The sequence below is a fragment of the Cynocephalus volans genome, chromosome 12, assembly GCF_027409185.1.
Source record: "Cynocephalus volans isolate mCynVol1 chromosome 12, mCynVol1.pri, whole genome shotgun sequence".
NCBI lineage: Eukaryota > Metazoa > Chordata > Mammalia > Dermoptera > Cynocephalidae > Cynocephalus > Cynocephalus volans.
This window is the reverse complement of record NC_084471.1, coordinates 24,171,189-24,193,553: the sequence shown is the minus strand read 5'-3', so window position 1 is coordinate 24,193,553 and position 22,365 is coordinate 24,171,189. Positions and strand designations below refer to the sequence as shown.

General features: G+C 38.5%; 2 protein-coding genes across 7 annotated transcripts in view; one reads left to right on the top strand and one right to left on the bottom strand.

Moving 5' to 3' along the window:
* Nucleotides 1–22,365, bottom strand: part of ANKS1B (ankyrin repeat and sterile alpha motif domain containing 1B) — a 1,093,604-nt gene that overhangs the window by 753,067 nt on the left and 318,172 nt on the right. The gene's annotated exons all lie outside the window — the stretch shown is intronic.
* Nucleotides 12,005–13,122, top strand: GARIN6 (golgi associated RAB2 interactor family member 6). Its single transcript, XM_063075805.1, has 2 exons — nt 12,005–12,622; nt 13,012–13,122. The coding sequence occupies exons 1-2, from the start codon at nt 12,005–12,007 to the stop codon at nt 13,120–13,122; spliced, it is 729 nt and encodes a 242-aa protein (XP_062931875.1).

Here is a 22,365-nt window from a genome sequence, read left to right as displayed (position 1 = left end):
CCTAAAGCTATACTCTGTCTCCTTTGTAACTGCCCCAACCCCTCACCCCACACTCAGCAAGAAGCAATTTTTTACCCACTCTTCTAATAGGTCAAGTTCCTAGCTACAAGGCCACGGGGGCTGACAAACACACACACTGGGGTGAAGAGAAAACCATCCCGGGAAGGTGGGATTTAGTAAGGAGCAGGATAATAGGGCAAGAGGCAGACGGGCAGGTCAGGGACAAGGCCTGAGCAGTGCTGGATTGCAGGGTCTCACAGAAGGGTCACAGGGCATTATCATCCTTAGGCACATAAACATGCCAGGAATAAAGAGAACAAGGTTGGCGATATCTTTCATCTCTTTATAGTTGTTTCTTCTTTACAGTAAAAAATATGTACTGATTGTATTAATAGGATATAGAAAGATTACAGACACAACTTTCTTTTTTATCTAACAAATTCCTTTATAATTCTTGTTAATTTTACCTGTTTTCAGAATGTTGGAGCCTGATAAGTAGAACCGAATCTCAGTTTAGCTGCAGAATCAAAGCAAGAAATAGGACTCCTGGGGGTTCATTAAATACAGCTTTATTTTTTACTGCTATGCAAAAAAGTACAATAGGTAAAATATTTGTTGACAGATGCAGAAAACAGCATAATATTTTATTAAAATACACTCAGTTGAGATGTTATTTTCCTTTTTTGCTTTGTTGACATTTACTTATTAATGGGTTATTAATTAGTCATTTTTGGAACATTTACATGATAGAGTAGTGAGTAAAGCAAAAAGAGAAACTGAACACATCCCTTAGATATAATGAAGGCTAACATTTAGCACGAGCTAGGTTTTCTGTTAGGCACTTAACATTTGTCAACTAATTTAATCCTCAGAAAACAATGTAGTACTGGAATAATTCTCATCTTAAAGATAAGGAAACTAAGGCTGATTCAGAGAGGTAGAGTATATTGTTACTAAATGATCAAGTCAGAATTAGAACCCAGATTGCCTAAAAGTATGCTTTTATACCATTCTAGCTTATCTCCCTACAATGACACTGAAGAAAAGTTTAGAATGTAACAAACATAGCCTGAGGGCCTCCTGCATGCAAAGCCACAAAACAGAGTGTGGTGGCGAACATAAATATCTGTCAGATACAGACAACTTACAGCCTAAAAGAACAGAGAAAACATGCACATAAACAGCTATAAGAGAAGAAAGAAAAACACAGATATCAAAAATAAATTATTTGAATGATGTAAAAGTAGATTGTCTCTGGCAGGGGAGGACTTTAGGATGGAAAGAGCATTTGAGTTGGGCCTTAAAGCCTACAAAATTAATAGTTTTGTCCCAACTAATTGCTCACTAATAACTGGAGGAATTACCCACCTTACATCCCACAGAGAGTATACATGTCACTGAGAAATTAGTTTCTAAAAATCCAGAGTGGTTCTATACCAACCCTAATCTGGATTCAGTTTCTGAGAAATGTGTTGAAGTTAAACATTTAAAAGATCTCTGTGAGATTGTGCTTTGAGCTTAAAAGTTCAGAAACTGGCACTCTGTAAGTTTGTTACCTGTGAAGAATACATATTTTTAAGTAACCACATTTATGCCTTTCCCTTAATCTTTCATTTTTCTGTACAGGATAAAATATTTTCTGACTGGAAAATATTTCAAAATAGACCCATATTGATGTGGATTTCATCATCAGTATTAGGGTTCTAATTTCTTTATTTTGTAAACCTGATGTCAATAAACTTCAACCAAAATCAGCATACTGTTTGTTTTCATAAAGTTTACAATATTTTCATCAATCGATCAATACAAAATCTTATTTTATATGTGTTTCTGTTTAAAGACAACTTTTTAAATATATATTGCTGATTCATTAACACTGAACTCACAGCCTGAACACTCAAGCCTCACAGCATATGCCTGAATGAAGTTTATCTGACTGACATACAGATTTTCTCCATAAGGCATATCACTAATGTTTCTTGTGCTTCTAGAAACACTAGACAGCACTTCAGCACTACTTAGGGACCAATTTAAACAAAGTGAAGGAAGGAAAAGCATAAAAATACAAAAAAAAAAAAAGTGGCACTAAATAGACTCAGAAGGGAGACTCTTATATAGTAGGAGAGCTAAAACAAGAATGCAGAGGCCTTATTTGATCTCAACTGGAAACGTGTGTATCAGGTGATTCAAATTTTTCACTGTTCAGTGCTTGCCCATGAATAACCATAAAAGAAACATGAGTATTGATTTTAGGGTTTCAAATAAATTTTTGCAAATAGGCAAATTTTCAAATATGGAATCCACAAATAATAAGGACTTACTGTTTAAAAATACACTTACAAATCAATTCTTTTAAAAATAAAAATCTAAAAGAAATAAGTATGCAAGTCACACAAGAAGAAACACAAATGCCTAACATACATTCGAATGAAAAAAAAGTTTCATCTCACTAATAATCAGGGAAATGTGACTTCAAATAACAATGAGAAATAATAATTGATGCCCCTTGGTAAAAATAATAGTCATACAAAAACAATCACACAAATAACTTATCTCACATTATCTTCCAGCTGTCCCTACATAATCTTCTCAGAAGAGCAATTTAGGTAATTAAATACAACTAAATTAAAAATGCTGGGAAGATATTGCTATGGTTCGAATGTCCCCGTCAAAACTTCTGTTGAAATTTAATCGCCATTGTAACAGTATTATGTGGTGGGACCCTTAAGAGGTAATTAGGCCATGAGGGCTCTGCCCTCATGAATGGTTTAATGCCATAGTTGTGGCAGTAGGTTTGTTTTCCTGGGAGGGTGTTCACTATAAAAACGTGAGTTCGGCCCTCCCTTGCTCTCTTGCCCCTTCTCTCCCTCTCACCTTCTGCCATGACATGACACAGCAAGAACACTCTCACCAAATGCTGGTTACTTGATATTGGACTTCCCAGCCTCCAGAACTGTGAGAAACAAACTTTATATATATATAAATTACCCAGTTTGTGTTATTCTGTTGAAGTAGAAGAAAAAGGAATAAGACATATATAGACTAAAATGAAAAATGAATGAATGAATGAATAAACGGATGACTGAGTGGATGAAAACAATAATTTTCAATCTATTTTATGAAAATGCATGGTGCTTGACAGACATAGATGGAAATGGAGAGTGAACAGTCTGTTTCTTTTCCTCTTTAGCTTAACAAAGGAGTAAGAGGTACTATGCATTCAGAAAAACATTATCATACAAAATAGAGAAGTGCAACCTCAGGCGGATCCTCAGATGGCAGTGGCTGCTGCGGTTGGTGCTGAGTAGCTGAGGTGGAAAAGGCCGCCACCGGGCCTTAGGCAGCCGGGAAACTTGTGGACCTTCCTCTTGCCATCTCTTCAGGGAGGACCGCTGCTGGTCGCTGGTCATGGGGGCTGACCACCACTTTCCCCTTGGCAAGAAAGGCTGCCTCATTTACAGGCAGCAGCTTTGAAGTGAGCAGCAGGAAAAGAACTGTTTCTTAGCTGCAGCAGCCAGCTGCCCTATTCAGGATTCGAGATTTCAGGCTGGCATAAAAGAAGATTCCTGGGAGTGCCCAAGCCACGCCGCGGGACCGAGTGAGCAGCCCGAGGTAGCGGCAGACGAGGACGGGGACAGCGATGACGTGGAGGCAGAGAGGGAGCTGCCCGGCCCGGCCCAGCCCCGTGAGTGACCCCCGGCCCGGCCATACTCGGGGGACGGACGCCTGCTCGGCTTCCGCCTGCCCAACCGGGCCAATCACCGGCCCTGGGGCTGCCTCCATTTTCTCAGGTGGTGGTGGCTCTGGCCCGGCTCGGCCAAGCCTGTCCTCCTCGCCTGGCTCGGCTCCGCACTGAGCCTTCCCACTTGCTTGCCACAGCGCGGGGCTTCCCGGGACCTGCGGGCCGGCCTCCCCTCTCACTCCCTCTGTGGTTCTCTGGTGGGGCTGGTGGCGTGGGGCATCCCCAGACAGTGTCAGGAGGGCAAGGAAGTACAGGCGGGGCGACTGTCACTTCACCGCACCCTGGGCTCCGGCCCCCGGTAAACTTCCTGTTACCGGGAGGCAGAAACCATCTCTGCAGCCACCAGTTTAGAAAAATGCCTAACCGATTTCTGGTTAGGAATAGTGTGGTCAGAGCATTCCCGAATTCGCTTGAACCTGCCAGAGAGCTGACTGCGGGCAGGCACCGGAGTCGGTCGGCACCAGGGGGATTCAAAGGTGAACCGTGTGCTGCGGGCTCCTCCCCCGAGGAGCTCACGCTCTGGTGAGGGAGATAAGACAAGTACACAAATAACCACGATACCAGGAGGAAGGTGATAAGTCCTGAGAAAGATCTACACAGTGCTACAAAGGCACCCAGAGCGACCGGTCATCTGTGCCTAGCAGAAACCTGGTAGACTTCCTGGGCGAGGCGGTGCCGAGCAGGATCTTGAAGGCCCGGCTGATAAACGAGGGTCGCAGAAGACACGTCCAAGCCCAGCCCAGTGGGCAGAGAGTGGGGAGACATCTGGCTAGGGAGGCGGAGACTGGACAGAAACCACAGACACTGTGGGGCCGCCACTGCGAGATCCAGCAGCCCAGCCTAGTGCACACAGTGTGGGGAGACATAAGGCTAGGGAGGCGGAGACTCAACAGAAACCACACACCCTGTGGGGCCGCCACTGCATGATCCAGCAGCCTGGGCCAGAGAGCAGGGAACAGGGAGAAGTCCTGCACGGGAAGTGGAAGCGCAGCAGAGACCACACACCCTGCAGTACTGCCCCGTGATCCAGCAGCCGAGCAGAGTCCAAGGTGACCACAGAGGTGGCTCCCCAGAGAGGCCAAAGACCCGAGGCAACCACACACACAAGGCACTAGAGGCCAACTGAGCAGTCACGGAGGTAGCCATACCAAATTGGCAACCACAGCAACATCCTAGTTAGTCAATAGTCTCAAACCGGTGGACTGTGAAACCACCTGCCACAATGAATAAACATCAAAAAAAAGATACCAGAAATACAAAAAATCAAGAAAGTACACCACCAAAAGTTAATAAATCTCAAACTCTAGATACCATAGAACAAGAAGCCCTTGAAAGGACTTACAAGGAATTTCGAGTGATTATTCTAAGGAAACTGAATGAGATACAAGAAAACTCAGCTAGACATCATGATGAAATGAGGAAAAGTATACAGGACCTGAAAGAGGAAATGTACAAGGAAATCAATGCCCTGAAAAAAAAATGTAGCAGAACTTGCCGAACTAAAGAAGTTAATCAGCAAAATAAAAAACACAACGGAGAGTTTAACCAATAGGCTTGTCGAAGTTGAAGAGAGAACCTCTGAACTTGAAGATGGGCGGTTTGAAATAACACAAGCAGACAAAAAAAAAGAAAAAAGAATCAAAGACATTGAAGAAAATCTGAGAGAGATATCAGACAACCTTAAGCGTTCAAATATCCGAGTCATGGGTATTCCAGAAGGGGAGGAAAACGGAGATTGCATTGAAAACATATTCAACAAAATAGTGGCAGAAAACTTCCCAGGTATAGGAAAAATCACAGATCTTCAGATCCAGGAAGCTCAACGATCTCCAAATGTATTCAACCCAAAAAGGCCTTCTCAAAGACATGTTATAGTCAAATTGGCAAAACTCAGAGACAAAGAGAATCTTAAAAGCTGCAAGAGAGAAGTGTCAAATCACCTATAAGGGAGCCCCAATCAGGCTAACATCAGACTTTTCATCACAAACCCTAAAAGCTAGAAAGGAATGGGATGATATATTCAAAATACTAAAAGACAAAGATTGCCAGCCAAGAATACTCTACCCTGCAAGGCTATCCTTCCGAAATGAAGGGCAAATAGTATATTTCTCAGACAAACAAAAACTGCGGGAGTTCACTACCACACGACCACCCTTACAAGAAATCCTCAAAGGAGTACTGGGTTTGGTTCCTGAAAAATAACTACCACTGCCATAAAAACCCAAGAAAAATCAAAACCCCCCATATAATAAAAATGGCATTCGTGAAGAGAAAACAAGCTAACAAAAACACTATCTACAACCTAAGGAACCAACAAACAAAGAAACCAAACAGTAAATCAGAAAGCAAGGAACAAAAGACACCTAAGACAACCAAACAACCAATAAAATGCTAGGAATAAATCAACACCTTTCAATAACAACTCTTAATGTAAAAGGCTCAAATTCCCCAATCAAAAGACACAGACCGGCTGACTGGATCAAAAAGGAGGACCCAACTATATGCTGCCTGCAAGAGACCCACCTCACCCACAAAGATTCACACAGACTAAGAGTGAAAGGATGGAAAAAGATTTACCATGCAAACAGAAAAGAAAAACAAGCTGGAGTAGCTATTCTTATATCTGACAAAATAGACTTTAAACTAAAAACCATAAAAAGAGACAATGAGGGACACTACTTAATGATAAAAGGACTGATACATCAAGAAGACATAACAATCATAAATATGTACGCACCCAATGTTGGAGCAGCCAGATTTATAAACAAACTCTATTAGACTTAAAGAAGGAAATAGACACTAATACCATAATAGCAGGGGACCTGAACACCCCACTGTCAATATTAGACAGATCATCTAGGCAAAGAATCAGTAGAGAAACACAAGATCTAAACAAGACTGTAGACCAATTGGAATTGGCAGTTATCTACAGAACATTCCATCCAACAACCACAGAATATTCATTCTTCTCAGCAGCACTTGGATCATTCTCCAGGATAGATCACATATTAGGTCACAAATCAAGTCTCAATAAATTCAAAAAAATTGTAATTAGCCCATGTATCTTCTCAGACCAAAATGGATTAAAACTAGAAATTAATAACAAAGGAAACTCTGGAAACTATACAAACACATGGAAATTAAACAGCATTCTACTTAATGACATATGGGTCCAAGAAGAAATCAAGCAGGAATTCAAAAAATTATTGAAACTAATGAAAATAATGATACATCATACCAAAAACTGTGGGATACTGCAAAAGCAGTACTAAGGGGGAAATTTATCACATTAAATGCTCACTTCAGAAGAATGAAAAGATGGGAAGTGAACAACCTAACACTTCACCTTAAAGAACTAGAAAAACAAGAACAATCCTAACCTAAAGTTAGCACACGGAAAGAAATCATTAAGATCAGAGCAGAACTGAATGAAATTGAAAACCAAAAAACAATTCAAAAGATCAACGAATCAAAAAGTTGGTTTTTTGAAAAGATAAATAAAATTGACAAACCATTAGCATGGCTAACTAAAAAAAGAAGAGAGAAGACTCAAATAACAAAAATTAGAAATGAAAAAGGCGATATTACAACTGATTCATCTGAAATACAAGGAATCATTCGAGACTACTATAAACAACTATACGCCAACAAGTTTGAAAATCTGGAGGAAATGGATAAATTTCTGGACACACACAAGCTCCCAAAACTGAATCAGGAAGACGTAGAAAATTTGAACAGACCAATAACAATAAAGGAGATTGAAGCTGTTATCAGAAGGCTCCCAACAAAGAAAAACCCAGGACCAGATGGATTCACAGCAGAAATTTACCAAACATTCAAAGAGGAATTGACACCGATTCTTTACAAACTATTCCAAAAGATTGAAACAGACGCAAATCTCCCAAACTCATTCTATGAAGCAAACATCATCCTGATACCAAAACCAGGTAAAGACATAACCCAAAAAGAAAACTACAGGCCGATATCCTTGATGAATATAGATGCAAAAATCCTCACTAAAATACTAGCAAACAGAATACAGCAACACATACATAAAATTATTCATCACGATCAAGTGGTATTCATCGCAGGGATGCAAGGTTAGTTCAACATACGCAAATCAATAAATGTGATACACCATATTAATACACTCAAACACAAGGACCATATGATCATCTCTATAGATGCTGAAAAAGCATTTGATAAAGTTCAGCACTCATTCTTGAAAAAGACCATCTATAAGTTAGGTATAGAGGGAAAGTATCTCAACATAATTAAAGCCATATATTACAAACCCACTGCCAATATCATCCTGAATGGGGAAAAGCTGAAAGCTTTTCCTTTAAGAACAGGAACTAGACAAGGATGCCCACTCTCACCACTCCTATTCAACATAGTGTTGGAAGTACTAGCCAGAGCAATCAGAGAAGAGAAGGAAATAAAGGGCATCCAGATTGGAAAAGATGAAGTCAAACTGTTCCTGTTTGCAGATGACATGATCCTATATATCGAACAGCCTAAAACCTCTACAAAAAAACTCTTGGAATTGATAAATGACTTCAGCACAGTAGCAGGATACAAAATCAACACACAAAAATCAGTAGCATTTCTTTTCTCTAATAGTGAACATGCAGAACGAGAAATCAAGAAAGCCTGCCCATTTACAATAGCCACCAAAAAAATAAAATACTTGGGAATTGAGTTAACCAAGGAGGTGAAAAATCTCTATAATGAGAACTACAAACCACTGCTGAGAGAAATGAGAGAGGATACAAGAAAATGGAAAGATATCCCATGCTCTTGGATTGGAAGAATCAACATAGTGAAAATGTCCATACTACCCAAAGTGATATACAAATTCAATGCAATCCCCATCAAAATTCCAAAGACATTTTTCTCAGAAATGGAAAGAACTATCCAGACATTTATATGGAATAATAAAAGACCACGCATAGCCAAAGCAATGCTGAGCAAAAAAAAATAAAGCTGGAGGCATAACACTAACTGACTTTAAGCTATACTACAAAGCTATAATAACCAAAACAGTTTGGTACTGGCATAAAAACAGGCACACTGATCAATGGAATAGAATAGAGAATCCAGAAATCAACCCACACACTTACTGCCATCTGATCTTTGACAAAGGCACAAGCCTACACACTGGGGAAGAGACCGCCTCTTCAGCAAATGGTGCTGGGATAACTGGACTTTCATATGCAGGAGAATGAAACTAGACCCATACCTCTCACCGTATACTAAAATCAACTCAAAATGGATTAAGGATTTAAATATGCACCCTGAAACAATAAAACTTCTTAAAGAAAACATAGGAGAAACACTTCAGGAAATAGGACTGGACAAAGTCTTCATGAATACGACCCCTAAAGCACGGGCAACCAAAGGAAAAATAAACAAATGGGATTATATCAAACTAAAAAGCTTCTGCACAGCCAAAGAAACAATTAACAGAGTTAAAAGACAACCAACAGAGTGGGAGAAAATATTTGCAAAATATACATCTGACAAAGGAGTAATATCCAGAATATATAAGGAACTCAAACAACTTTACAAGAAAGAAACAAGCAACCCAATTAAAAAATGGGCAAAAGAGCCAAGTAGGCATTTCTCTAAGGAAGATATACAAATGGCCAACAGACATATGAAAAAATGCTCAACATCACTCAGCATCCGGGAAATGCAAATCAAAAACCACACTGAGATACCATCTAACCCCAATTAGGATGGCTAAAATCCAAAAGACTCTGAACGATAAATGCTGGCGAGGCTGTGGAGAAAAAGGAACTCTCATACATTGTTGGTGGGACTGCAAAATGGTGCAGTCTCTATGGAAAATGGTATGGAGGTTCCTCAAACAATTGCAGATAGATCTACCATACAACCCAGCTATCCCACTGCTGGGAATATACCTAGAGGAATGGAAATCATCAAGTCGGAGGTATAACTGTTCCCCAATGTTCATCGCAGCACTCTTTACAATAGCCAAGAGTTGGAACCAGCCCAAATGTCCATCATCGGATGAGTGGATACGGAAAATGTGGTACATCTACACAATGGAATACTACTCAGCTATAAAAATGAATGAAATACTGCCATTTGCAACAACATGGATGGACTTTGAGAGAATTATATTAAGTGAAACGAGTCAGGCACAGAAAGAGAAATACCACATGTTCTCACTTATTGGTGGGAGCTAAAAATTAATATATAAATTCACACACACACACACACACAAAACCAGAGGGGAGGGGAAGAAGATATAACAACCACAATTACTTGAAGTTGATACGACAAGCAAACAGAGGGGACATCGGTGGGGGGAGGGGGGAGGGAGGAGGGAGGGAGGTTTTTGTGATGGGCAACAACGATCAGCCACAATGTATATCGACAAAATAAAATTTAATAAATAAATAAATAAATGAATGAATACATCACCATGTATCAACTAAAAAAAAAAAAAAAAATCTGTAGCAAAAGTGGGCTGCATGTATATGGGTGCCAGTTATATTAGTTCCTGCACTTTTCAGTATGCTAGAAATATTTAATAATAAAAGTTTTTAATGTTAAGACTTTAAAAAAAAAGAAAGAAGTAGACACTTCAATTGAAAGTAATATGTTGTTTGCATTGACCTATATAACCAAATTGACCTATATAACTAAAGACTCAATAACTATGGCTGTATATATATGTGTGTGTGTTATCATGTATATTATCATGTCAGTAAAAATATTATAATCTTGTTGAATTGATAATATATATAGTAGCTAACAAAATTCCTCAGAGTTTTATTTTTTCAATACAATCTGATAGTGGGTAAAGACTGCAGCATAAATGTAATGTTTAAGGCTCTTTCCGCCATATAGCCAAAGTACAAATGTCTAGAAAAAAGCTTAAAACTCTCATCAGCAATTTGAGGGTGAGACAAAACATAAAATGTATCATGACTATAGAAAAATAAAAAAGACATTGCTAATAAAAACAGCTTTATGTTTTCCTAGTAACAGACATAATAATTTTCTTAACAAAAATTTAAAGTATAAAGAAGAAAATAAAAATTAAATTACACCATTCAGAGCACTTCAAATATTTCACTGAACATAATTCCATACCTAAACATACACACACACCATCCTACATAAATTGAATCACACTTACACTATTAGTATGAAAACTCTTTTGCTCTTTTTTTTTTTTTTTAAGAAAAAAAAAGGTCAAGGATACCTTTTCATGTCAATTAATAGGGAACTACATAATTTTTATGGCTGAAGAGTATTCTATCATACAATGCCTCATAATTTATTTAACCAGTCCCCTATTGTAAGATATTAATCTTGTTGATAATCTTTTATGCTATAATAAACATTGATAAACATCCTGTAGTAACCTGTTTACCAACTTGTCCAATTGTGTCTTACGGTAAATTTCTACAATTAGAAGTACTGGATAAAAGAGTATGTAGATAATGTATATTTTAAACTTTTATACCTAACAGAAAGTTTGCCTAACCCTTTTTGAAAGCAATTTGTCAGTCTGTATTAAGATCTCTAAATGGGTCCCTAGGGGAAGCGGGTGGTTTGCTTAGCAGTGGCGGGGTGGTGCCAGTGAGGGGGTGAGGAAGGGTAGATAGCTATTCCTGCCCTGAGGGAGTGGCTGCTACATGACACACAAAAGGGTGTGTCAGGCGTCCAGATCACAATGGGCAGGAGAGGATAAAAGGCACCACGGGGGGAGGTTAGCGAAGGTGAGCGGTAGGTTTAGGAAGAAGAGCTGTGGGATAATGATTGGCAGTTGAGGTGCGGAATCAAAGAGTGGAAGCTGCTGTGAACCCCAGTGTCAAGCTCAAGCGAAGGTCCCTCCCCAGTGAGCGCCGACATCTGCGTCCCCAGCATCTACTGGTGCCTCCGACATATGCCTATTCTGACATCTATGAGGGCTCCAACATCTACGAGGGCCCGACACCTTCATGCTGCGACCTCTACCTGGGCCCAGACTTCTGCACGCCCGACATCTCCATGCAGTAGGCAGGGAGGGCACGGTCTGGATCCAGAGACCCAGCTTTCTCTGGCACTGAGCAGTCAGTAATCAGCACCCCACCCCTTCCTCTGTCGCTGAGGGACAAAAAAGCCTGCAGAAGAGGACTGTTTGTCCACCTGCCAGAGGGGCCGGGGAAACAGGATGCCCTGCAAGTTGTGTTAAGGAAGGTGTGGAGCAGCCCCTAGGAGCTGTCTTGATAAAAGACAGCCATGAACAGCCAATTGATGTTACCATACTACACGGCCCAAAGCAGCACTGCAATGGGTATGTTTAATTCCTGCATGGGGAAACTGCAGCGACAGCTGTACAAAGGGGAGTATACTTTATTCAGTTATGCACCAATGTTTGAGAGTGACTTTATACAGATCAGCAAAAGAGGAGAAGTGATTGATGTGCACAACCGTGCCCAAAAGGTGACTGTGGGAGTCGTTCGAACTAGCCCCAGCCTCACACTACCTGACGTCATGTTGCTGGCCCGACCAGCTACTGTCTGTAATGACCACACCAGATGTGGCACTGCCACCCAGGAAAGAGGAAGCAATCCCACACAGATTTTAGAGCTAACCAGGCTCCTTCCCTTAAAGTTTGTAAAGATAACCATCCATAACAGTATAAAACAACAGCTTCGCCTGAAGCTTGCCACTGGCTGCTCTTTTTACCTTCAGCTGTGTCCCTCTTCAGATACAAGAGAAGATCTTTTTGTTCACTGGGAAAACCTTATTTACATCCTGAGACCACCAGTGGAGGCCTACAGCGGTACCCAAGCCATCCTAGCTGGGGACACACTGGGCACGTCTGTGTTTGACAGTGAGGACAGGAGCCCAGTGGTAAGTCTTTGCAGAGACTTTGAGATGGGGCCAAGGCACTTTTGAGAAAGCAGCTAAAGGTCCTGCAGAGCCTTTGGTACTGAGGCTCACCTGGAGAATACATTACATTTGGAAGGGCTCAAAGCCAAATGAGCCTCCACCTGGGGCCATGGCACACTAGGGAGGCTCCTAGTTCTTCTCCAAAGTGTTCCTCAAATCTGAATTTCAGAGATTCCTTAGTAGCAGTCAGCAATTATTAATTTCATATCCCATGTTGTAATGCTACCTACAGCTTCCTGACCATGCACTGTGGTGCATATGCAACAATTTCCTCTTGTTCAGCTGTCAGAAGAGAAGGGAGACCTTGCTGGTCGCACTTTCTTTACTTCACGTATTTGTTCTTCCCCTAGGCATATGCCATGAAGTTCTATAGAGGGGAAGAGCAATTCAGCATCACGAGCCTTCACATGAACCCTGAAATGTTTGGGCCCACGTTTTATGGTTATACTAGACAGGAATGAATCCAACATGCTTCCCACATATACTGTGTTCAAGAGTTCACACACTCCTGCAGTATCAACCTATAGTGCCTGATAAAGGGGCAGATATGGCAGCAGGAGTAGTAGTGACAATAAGCACACTCCTATTTTCAAAGGGTACTTTGAGCACATCAGCAAGAGCTTTTGGCCTCTCACCAGAGGGTAGCATGAGTGTGGGGACTTCAGGAACAGATAGACTACTGGCAAGCCTGTTGCAAAAACAGCTAAAGATTCAGTATCAGGACACCTCATCTCAGCTTTGCAGAGTGAAGGTCACATGAGTGAATAGGATGGAAGCCAGAGGGTATCCACCCAGCAAGATTGACTCTTTAGTAAAGAGCCTCCAAGCCCTGTACTATACACAGTGCAGAAGCAGACATTGCATCTAAGACTGTAGAGGACAGCAATATCATTCACTATAACACAATCCATTAACTCAAATTCCCTGCTCTAATAACATATGCTCTATTAACAGGAGAGGTAGCAATAAAACTAATGGCAACTATGACCAGGCTCTGAACTATCTTTAACTTTCCCTTAATTTGGTATTTATGATGAAATGAATAGATGACAAAATAAAATTCTGAAGATTACCCTCAAAGATATGATCCTACATCAGAGTCAAAGAGAATTCTTCTCAAACTTCCAATATATATAACAAGGAACAAAGGTAACCAATAAGAAGCAGGAAAATGAAAATAAAGTCAGGAAAGCAGCATGTTAGCTCAGTTTTAAACATCCAGGTTTAAATCATAGCACTGCCACACAATAACTGTGACTTTGAGTAGATTACCTGTTTTCTCCTTTAAATGATTACCCTGAGTATTAGAGATTATGATTGTGAAATATCTGCCACATAGTAGGCACTGTGTAAACGGTAGTGATTATTATTGTCAGGAGTGTAGAGAAACAAACTTAAGTTTTATACTTTCTAGAAAGGACTTTATTTTCCCAGTCTTTTCATTCTTGATTTCCCTTCTAATTCTTTACCCAACTTAAATCTTGTTTAACTGCTTTGAAGTTATTTCATAAAAGCTCTATAGTAAATCTCAGCATTTTCCAAGAATTTTAGTCCCCTAATGTTACTTAGAATTCTAATTTTCATAAATTTAAAAGGAATTGCTTCATTTTATTTAAAGAAAATAAGTTTCTTCATTTCATTTAAAGAAACTTCATTTTATCAAAAAGGATAAAATGACATATATTCTTCAACATGAATTCCGAAGTGCTCATCTTTTAACCTATTCATTACAATTTTAGTATTCTTAGAGGCCAGAGAAAAACTAAACTATGAATACAGGAACAATTAAAAACCTAGGCGAAAACTGGAAATTAGATTACTTTAGAATTGTAAGATCCATGATACCAGCCAATGCTCTAATTTTGCAAGTAAAAAATCTAAGAGTTTAAAAGTAATACATCACATAGTTTGATAACCCAGTTAGGTAACCTGGCCCCCGATTAAGTCTGTATTCTTTCCATAATCCTCACGTTTCTTCAGGTTAGCATTATACATTGAATATAAAACACATCTGATACGTGTTTGCTGGATCCAATTAAGTTAAAGGTTATAAATGTGAAATATAATTTATTCCAATCCAATAAATCTGGGTATATAAAATTTACATAGCACTATACTGAAGTGCACTGATCTCAATGGCTCCTGTATCAGACCATAAGAAAGTAATTTTTCATTAGCCCTGTATGCACAGTGCTCATGGATTAATAGTTTTTAAATATTTTTATTAGGCTTAATAATTTTTAATGGCCTCCAAAAATGCTTTAGACCTAAAAAATGGTTTCAAAATTGAAAAAGATTTTGTAGGTTAGATGTTCTAGCTTTGAAAATTGCAATTTTATATTACTGAGAAATTACATCTAATCAAAATAAACTACTTTTTGGATAATAATTTCAAATGAAAAAAATTTTTAAAAACCTTTCATATTTTTACAATAAAAAGTGTTTCATGTGGTGTGTAGTTTCATTTCAGTACATTTCATATGATGCTGGAGGCTCCTTAAGAGGTTTTTAAATGACCATACTGTAAACTCTTTGCACGTAGGGACCAACTTTCTTGATCTTTGTATTCAAGGACTATCAGCATAGTTACCACATTGTAGTCCTTTGTTAATCTCAGAATGGGTGATTATTAAAAGCATTGCACATTTTTGTATTTCTTTTCAAAAATCTTCCATATAAATACTATTTGTCTGACTCAATATATTTTCAAATTTATATTCCTTTTGTAAATATTTTTTCAATCTGCTTCCGATTACAAATCCTGATGCTCATTACTTACTACCAGATCTTGCTATTAGGTTACAAAGTTTTCTTAAAATTCTGAAACAACACATATCCTCTTACCTCACCTCTTTTAATCAAACAGTGTAAGAGATATAAAGTAAATTAATGATAAATAATAGAAAAAGATTTTAAAATTACTGTAAATAGGTGAATCATATGCCCAGAAATATATGTATATGTATATATTTATATATTTTTTAAGTTGTAAAACTATAAAAATCCTTCAATACAGTTTTTCAATTAAAATATATACATATATACATGCTATATACATACATATAAATGCTAAACAAGAATCCATAAACAATAATATTCACACACACACACTTAAATTTATAGTGAGAAGAGCATTAGTAAAAGAATCCTACTCCTAGTTTGGTAGATCAATCCCAGTAAAAAAAGGATACTGCATCTCAAGCAAATATATAGATTTAATGCAGTAACAATTAAAATCCTAGTAGAGATACTTTTTAAAATTGACATAGCAATTATAAAATATAAATATTAAAAAGAAATCAAGTCAGCTAATAATTTTAATGTAATAATGAATAATATCAATACTGAGTCATGCAGTTTAAAAAATAGGATTTCAGAAGCACGTCTGAAAAAAAACCAGGATGAAATATAGTGAGAGGAATATGAGTTGTTCTAAGGAAAGTCATAAGAAAACTAGGTATCAACAAGTAAAAAACAATACAAAGCCATATTTGGAATTTATGTTAAAAGAGAGTCTAGATTAAACAAATTAAAAAATAGGACTGAGAAGTTTAATGAATTTGACAGTTTAAAAAATTACACAACATACTTGCACACATTCACAGATACAAATTAAGGCAAAAAGTAAAGCTGCAGATGGGGAAACATCTTGTGGTAAATGCAACTAGAATATCTGAAGAAATAATACATTTATTGAAGTAATATCAATTTTTGTTTTTAAAAATGGCCAAAGAAAAAATCGAATGTTACAAATTATAAAACAAAAGCAAGTTACTACCAACAATAAAAAATGATAAAATAAAATTGTTTTAAAAAATAAGTGCTAGTAAGGTTATAAAGAAGGAAATATAATCATTATTGGTGGATTTTTTAAAAGGAATTTATTAAACTTTTAATTTAAACGTCTTGATTGTACATATTTATGGGGTACAGAGTTATATTTGAATACATGTATACAATGTGTAATGATCAAATCAGGATAGGTAGTAAATTCATCATCATAAATACTTGTCAGTTTTTTGTGATGAGAACAATTCAGCTCCTCTCTTCTAGCCATCTGAGAGCATACAATAATTAATTATAGATGCCTAATACTACTATACAGCACTAGAACTTATTTTTCCTACGTAACTGTAATTTTGTGTCCATTAACGAATTTCTCTCTATCTCTGCCTCTACCCTCTCTTTCCCAGCCTCTAGAAGCCACAGTTCTACGCTCTACTTCTAAAATTTCAGGGGTTTCTTTAGCTCACATATGAGTGAGAACATGCAGAATTTATCTTTCTGTGCCTAACTTATTTCACTTAACATAATGTCTTCCAGATTTACCCATGCTGCCACAAATGACAGGATTTCATTCTTTATCATGGCTGAGTAGTATTCCATTGTGTATGTACACCTCATTTTCTTTATCCATTTATCTGTTGATGGATACCTAGGTTTATTCCATATCTTGGCTATTTTGAATAGTGTTGCAATAAATATGTGGGTGCAAATATCTCTTTGGTAGGCTAATTTGCTTTCCTTTGGGTAAAAACCCAGGAGCTGAATTTTTAGTTGTTGTTGTTGTTGTTGTTGTTATTATTTGCTCAGGATTGCTTTGGCTGTTCTGGGTCTCTTGTGGTTCCATACAAATTTTAGGATTTTTTTTTTCTATTTCTGTGAAAATGTCATTGATATTTTGGTAGGGACTGCATTGAATCTGTAGATTGCTTTGGGTAGTATGGTCATTTTAAAAATATTAATTCTTCTAATCCATAAACATGGGATGTATTTCCATTTTTTGCATGTCCTCTTTAATTCCTTTCATCAGGTGTTTTGTAATTTTTATTGTAGAGACCTTTCACCTCCTTGGTTAAATTTATTCCTAGGTATTTTATTTTTGTGGTATCTATTGTAAATGGGATTGCTTTCTTGATTTCTTTTTCTACTAGTCCATCATTGGTGTACACAAACACTACCGATTTTTGTATGTTGATCATATAGTAATTCTATTTTTAGTTTTTTGATGAACCTTCATACAATTTTCTATAATGGCTGTACTAATTTCTTCTTTGACCCATTGGTTGTTCAGAAGCATGTTGTTACATTAACATGTATCTGTATAGTTTCCAAAGTTTCACTTGTTATTTATTTCTACTTTTATTCCATTGCAGTTTGAAAAAATACTTACATGGTTTCAATCCTTTTAAATTTGTTGAGACTTGATTTGTGGCCTAATGTGGTCTATCCTGGAGAATGATCTATGTTTTGATGAGAAGAATGTGCATTCTGCAGTTGTTGGATGAAATGTTCTATAAATGTCTGTCAAGTCCATTTGGTCTATAGTGCAGTTTAAATCCAATGCTTCTTTGTTGACTTTTGGTCTTGGTGATCTGTCCAATGATGACAGAGGTGTATTGAAGTCCCAAACTATTATTGTATTGGGGTCTATCTCACCCTTTAGATCCAATAATATTTGCTGTATATATCTGGGTGTTTTGAAGCTGGGTGTACATATATTTACAATTGTTATATCCTCTTGCTGAAGTGATCCCTTTATCATTATATATCATCCTTCTTTATCTCTATAAAAAGTTTTAGGTTTAAAATCTGTTTTATCCAATATAAATATAGCTACTCCTGCTCGTATTTTGTTTCCATTAGCATAGAATATCTTTTTCCATCCCTTCACTATTTTATATGTCTTTGCAGGTGAAGTGCATTTCTCGTATGCATCATATAGTTGGGCCTTTCGTTTTAATCAACTCACCCTGTTTATATTTTTTAAATAGGGAATTTAATCCATTTACATTTAAGGCTGTTATTGAAAGGTATTCCCTTATTCCTGACATTTCGTTTATTTTTTATGGTTATTTTATATATCTTTTATTCTTTTCTTTCCCTTTTATTGTTTGTCTTTGCTGTTTGTTGGTTTTTTATAGTGATAAGATATAATTTCGTTCTCTTTCTCATATGCATATCTGCTCAACCAGTGAGTTTTATCCTTTTGTATATTATCATGACTGTAGTTGTTGTTCTTTTGCTTCCAGATGGTGGACTCTTTAAGGGCTGGTCTTGCAGTGATGAATTCCCACACTTTTTGTTTGTATTTCTCCTTCATTTCTGAAGGATAAATTTGCTAAGCATAGTGTTCTTGGCTGGTAGTTTCTTCTCTTTCAACACTTTGAATACATCATCCAATCTTCTGATAGCCAGTATAGTTTCTACTGATATTCTGTTATTAGTCTGATGGGGATTCTCTTATAGGTGACTTGGTGCTTTTCTCTTGCTGTTTTTAGAATTCCCTCATTGTCTTTGACTTCTGACAAGTTAACTACAATATGTCTCAGAGAGATGCTTTATGGATTAAATCTGTTCGAGGATCTTTCAATCTCTTGGATCTGGAAGTTCATATCCCAATTCTTGGGAAGTTTTCAGCTATTATTTTGTTTTATAAGTTTTTGATGCCTTTTCCCTTCTCTTTTCATTCCAGAACACCCATAATACAGATGTTTTCACACTTAAAGTTATCCCATAGATCTCACAGGCTTTCCTTTTTTTTTTTTTAATTTACCCAACTAGATTATTTCAAAAAGCCTGTCTTCAAGTTCAGAAATTCTTTCCTCTGTTTGATCTTGCTTGTTGCTTAAGCTCTTGGTTGTATTTCTTAATTTATTTAATGAATTCTTCACTTCCAAGACTTCTGCCTGATTCTTTTTTGTGATATCTATCTCTTTGTTGAATTTCTCCTTTAGATCTTGTATTAGTCCATTTCTGCTGCTTATAACAAAATACACAGACCTGGGCAATTCATAAGAAGACAAAATTTATTGCTTACAGTTTCAGAGGCTCGGAAGCCCAAAGTCCAGGGATCACATCTGGTGAAGGTCTTCCTTGGCAGTGGCTTCAGTGACACAGGGTATCACATTGCAAGATGGCAGAAGCAGGGAGAGAGAACTTCTCATGTGCTCTTCTTTTAAAGCCCTCAGAACCAAGCCCCTGACCACCATTTTTAATCCATTCACTATAGCATGGTCCTCCAATCTAATCACCTCTTCAAGGCCCCACCTTTCAACCACCACAATAGGATTTCCCTCCCTCTTAACACTTTCTCAGTGGGTACCAAGACTCTAACACATTAAACTTGGGGGTATGCAGTTCAATTCATAATAGATCCTGAATTGTTCTTCTGACTTTTTTATGCTGTTGGTTGGTATTTTCTTGCATCTCATTAAGTTTCCTTAAGATTATTATTTGGAATTCCCTTACAGGCATTTCATAGATTTGTTTTCCTTTGGGGTCTGGTACTGGAGATTTGTGGTTTAGTGGATTGCTCTGGGTGAGGTCACTGGGATCATGGGCAGGGGACCCTGGACCCTCAAGAGACACACTGGGTTACTCTGCAGCTCCTCAGCTAAAGTAGGCCACACAGTGTAAGGTCACTTGAGTCATGAGCAGGACCCTGATCCCCCAAGAGAGATGTTGGGTCACTCTGAAGCTCCTCAGCTGGAGTGGAACACTCTGGGCAAGGCTGCTGAGGTTGTGGGCAGGACCACGTGCCCCAAGAGAGACACCAGGGTGCTCTGGAGCTCCACTCTGGCTGCTCTGAGTGAGGCCTCTGCAGTCATGGGCAATCCCTTGCACCCCCAAGAGAGACACTGGGTCACTCTGCAGCTCTTCGGCTGGAGTGGGCCATCCTGTGCAAGGTCTCTGGGGTTGTAGGTAGGACCCTACACTTCCAAGAGAGATGCTGGGGTGATCTGCAGCTGTTCAGCTGGAGTGGCCCTTTCTGGGTGAAGTCATCAGGGCCATGAATGGGCCCTCACACACCCAAGAGAAACACTGGGTCACTCTGCAGCCCCTCGGCTGGAATGGGCTTCCCCCTGCAAGGTTGCTAAGGTTGTGGGTGGGCCCCTGTACCCAAAAGAGTTGCTGGGTCACTCTGCAGTTCCCCAGCTGGGGTGGGTGGCCTTCAATGGGCTAAAGCTACAGATAGGACTCTGTTCCCCCAAGAGTGATATGTGGGGGCTTCAAGCTTCCTAGCTGGAGTGGGTGGCTCTGGACAGGTTTGCTGGAGCCACAGCAGGACTCTATGCCCCTGAGAGAGGTGCAAGGGTGCTCCACTGAAGACAGCAGGACTGCTGGCAGTGGCATAAAGCCCTGATCGGTTGGTTTTCTGGCTCCAGAAAGTGCTTGCACTGGCTCCTTCTGTCCCGGGGATGGCCTCCACATCGTGCTAGACTGCCTGTGCCCAAGGATGCAGAGCACCACATGGGCTCAGGTGTCAGAGTCATGGTATGATGATGGGGATTTAGGGCTATGGAGATGCTGGGGCTTTGGGGGCCCAGGGCGAAATGCACTCAGGAATCGGCTCTGATCCCAAAATAAAGGCATCTTGCAACAACCCAGGACTGGAAGATGGGACGGGCTGAGTGTGAACTCCGTCTCTGGATCACTGTAGTCATGTGGGTTCCCAGAAGCTCTCACACCGGACTCAAGGCCTACAAAGGCCATGCAGCTTCCCTGTAGCTTGGATTGCAGGCATCTGTGGCACAGCGGTGACTATTCAGGATTCTCCTTGCCTATCATTTTCCAGCATTTTCCTGGCTCCAAGCCAATCTTGGTCAGGTGCTTCACTTGTCTTTCTACGCTGCCATTAAGAGTTTCTAAACCTAAGGGTGTCTCCCTTACCCTTTTGCTGAATTCTGGTGTTTTCTCTAAGAAACTCTATTCATCGTATGATTATCCATTTGTTTTGAACTTTCTTTGCATCAGAGGTGAGAGCTGAGTACCTCTAGTCAGCCATCCTACCCCTCAGTTTCCTTGATGGCTTTTTGACTAGCAGAGTAATCTGGCTATTATGGTAAGAACGCTAATACTTTATTTTGTTCCAAGACTTCTACTTTTTAAGATATAATTTAAAATAATGATTAAAAAATGTATTCTCACAAGAACATTAAATTAATTAGAGGAAAAAAATAGAAACATTCAATTACTGGTGAACTGTTAAGCAAATGAGAGCATATTAATGAAATAAGACTCATGCTTCTTAATTTGCTTTCCACTTTACCCGTATAGATATGAGGTAAATACCAATATATAAAAACTTTAACTAAAGACACAAAGCCCTAGAATATATACATTTGTTCATTTATTCACACACCTATTACTTAATTCTGACCATATGCCAGGAACTACACTGGCATTTGATCCTAGGTGTTGAGCACAAGAAGGTTGAGTAGATCTCACAGTCCAGTATATATTGACACTTCTGTAACAGTTACAATAAACCATATTAAAAGTCCAATGAGGAGATTTTTTAAAGTACTATATATTGATTTGAATGTCCTATTTAGCTTTCTACAATAAATTAATATTAGAATTTGAATAGGAAAAAATTTTCTGTGACATAGAGATGAGAAAAACATGATGGTTTCTTATACACGTTTCCTATTTGTTGTAAAACAGAAAAATATTTTTGAGATATGACACTTTCCTGAACAATTACTGTGAATCATTTTCTGTCCTAGACTGTGTTTTCCATCCATAATCTTTGTATTAATCTTTTAACATACTCCTTTGTATTAAGTTCTTTTTCATCTTCTGTAGAGATATTTTCATTATAGCCTCAAAATTTCTAACTCTGGAATATTTTGTTTAGTTCTGAAACTTCTCTAAGCGCTTATGGTCCATAACACACAACAGGAATTTGAAGGTGATAC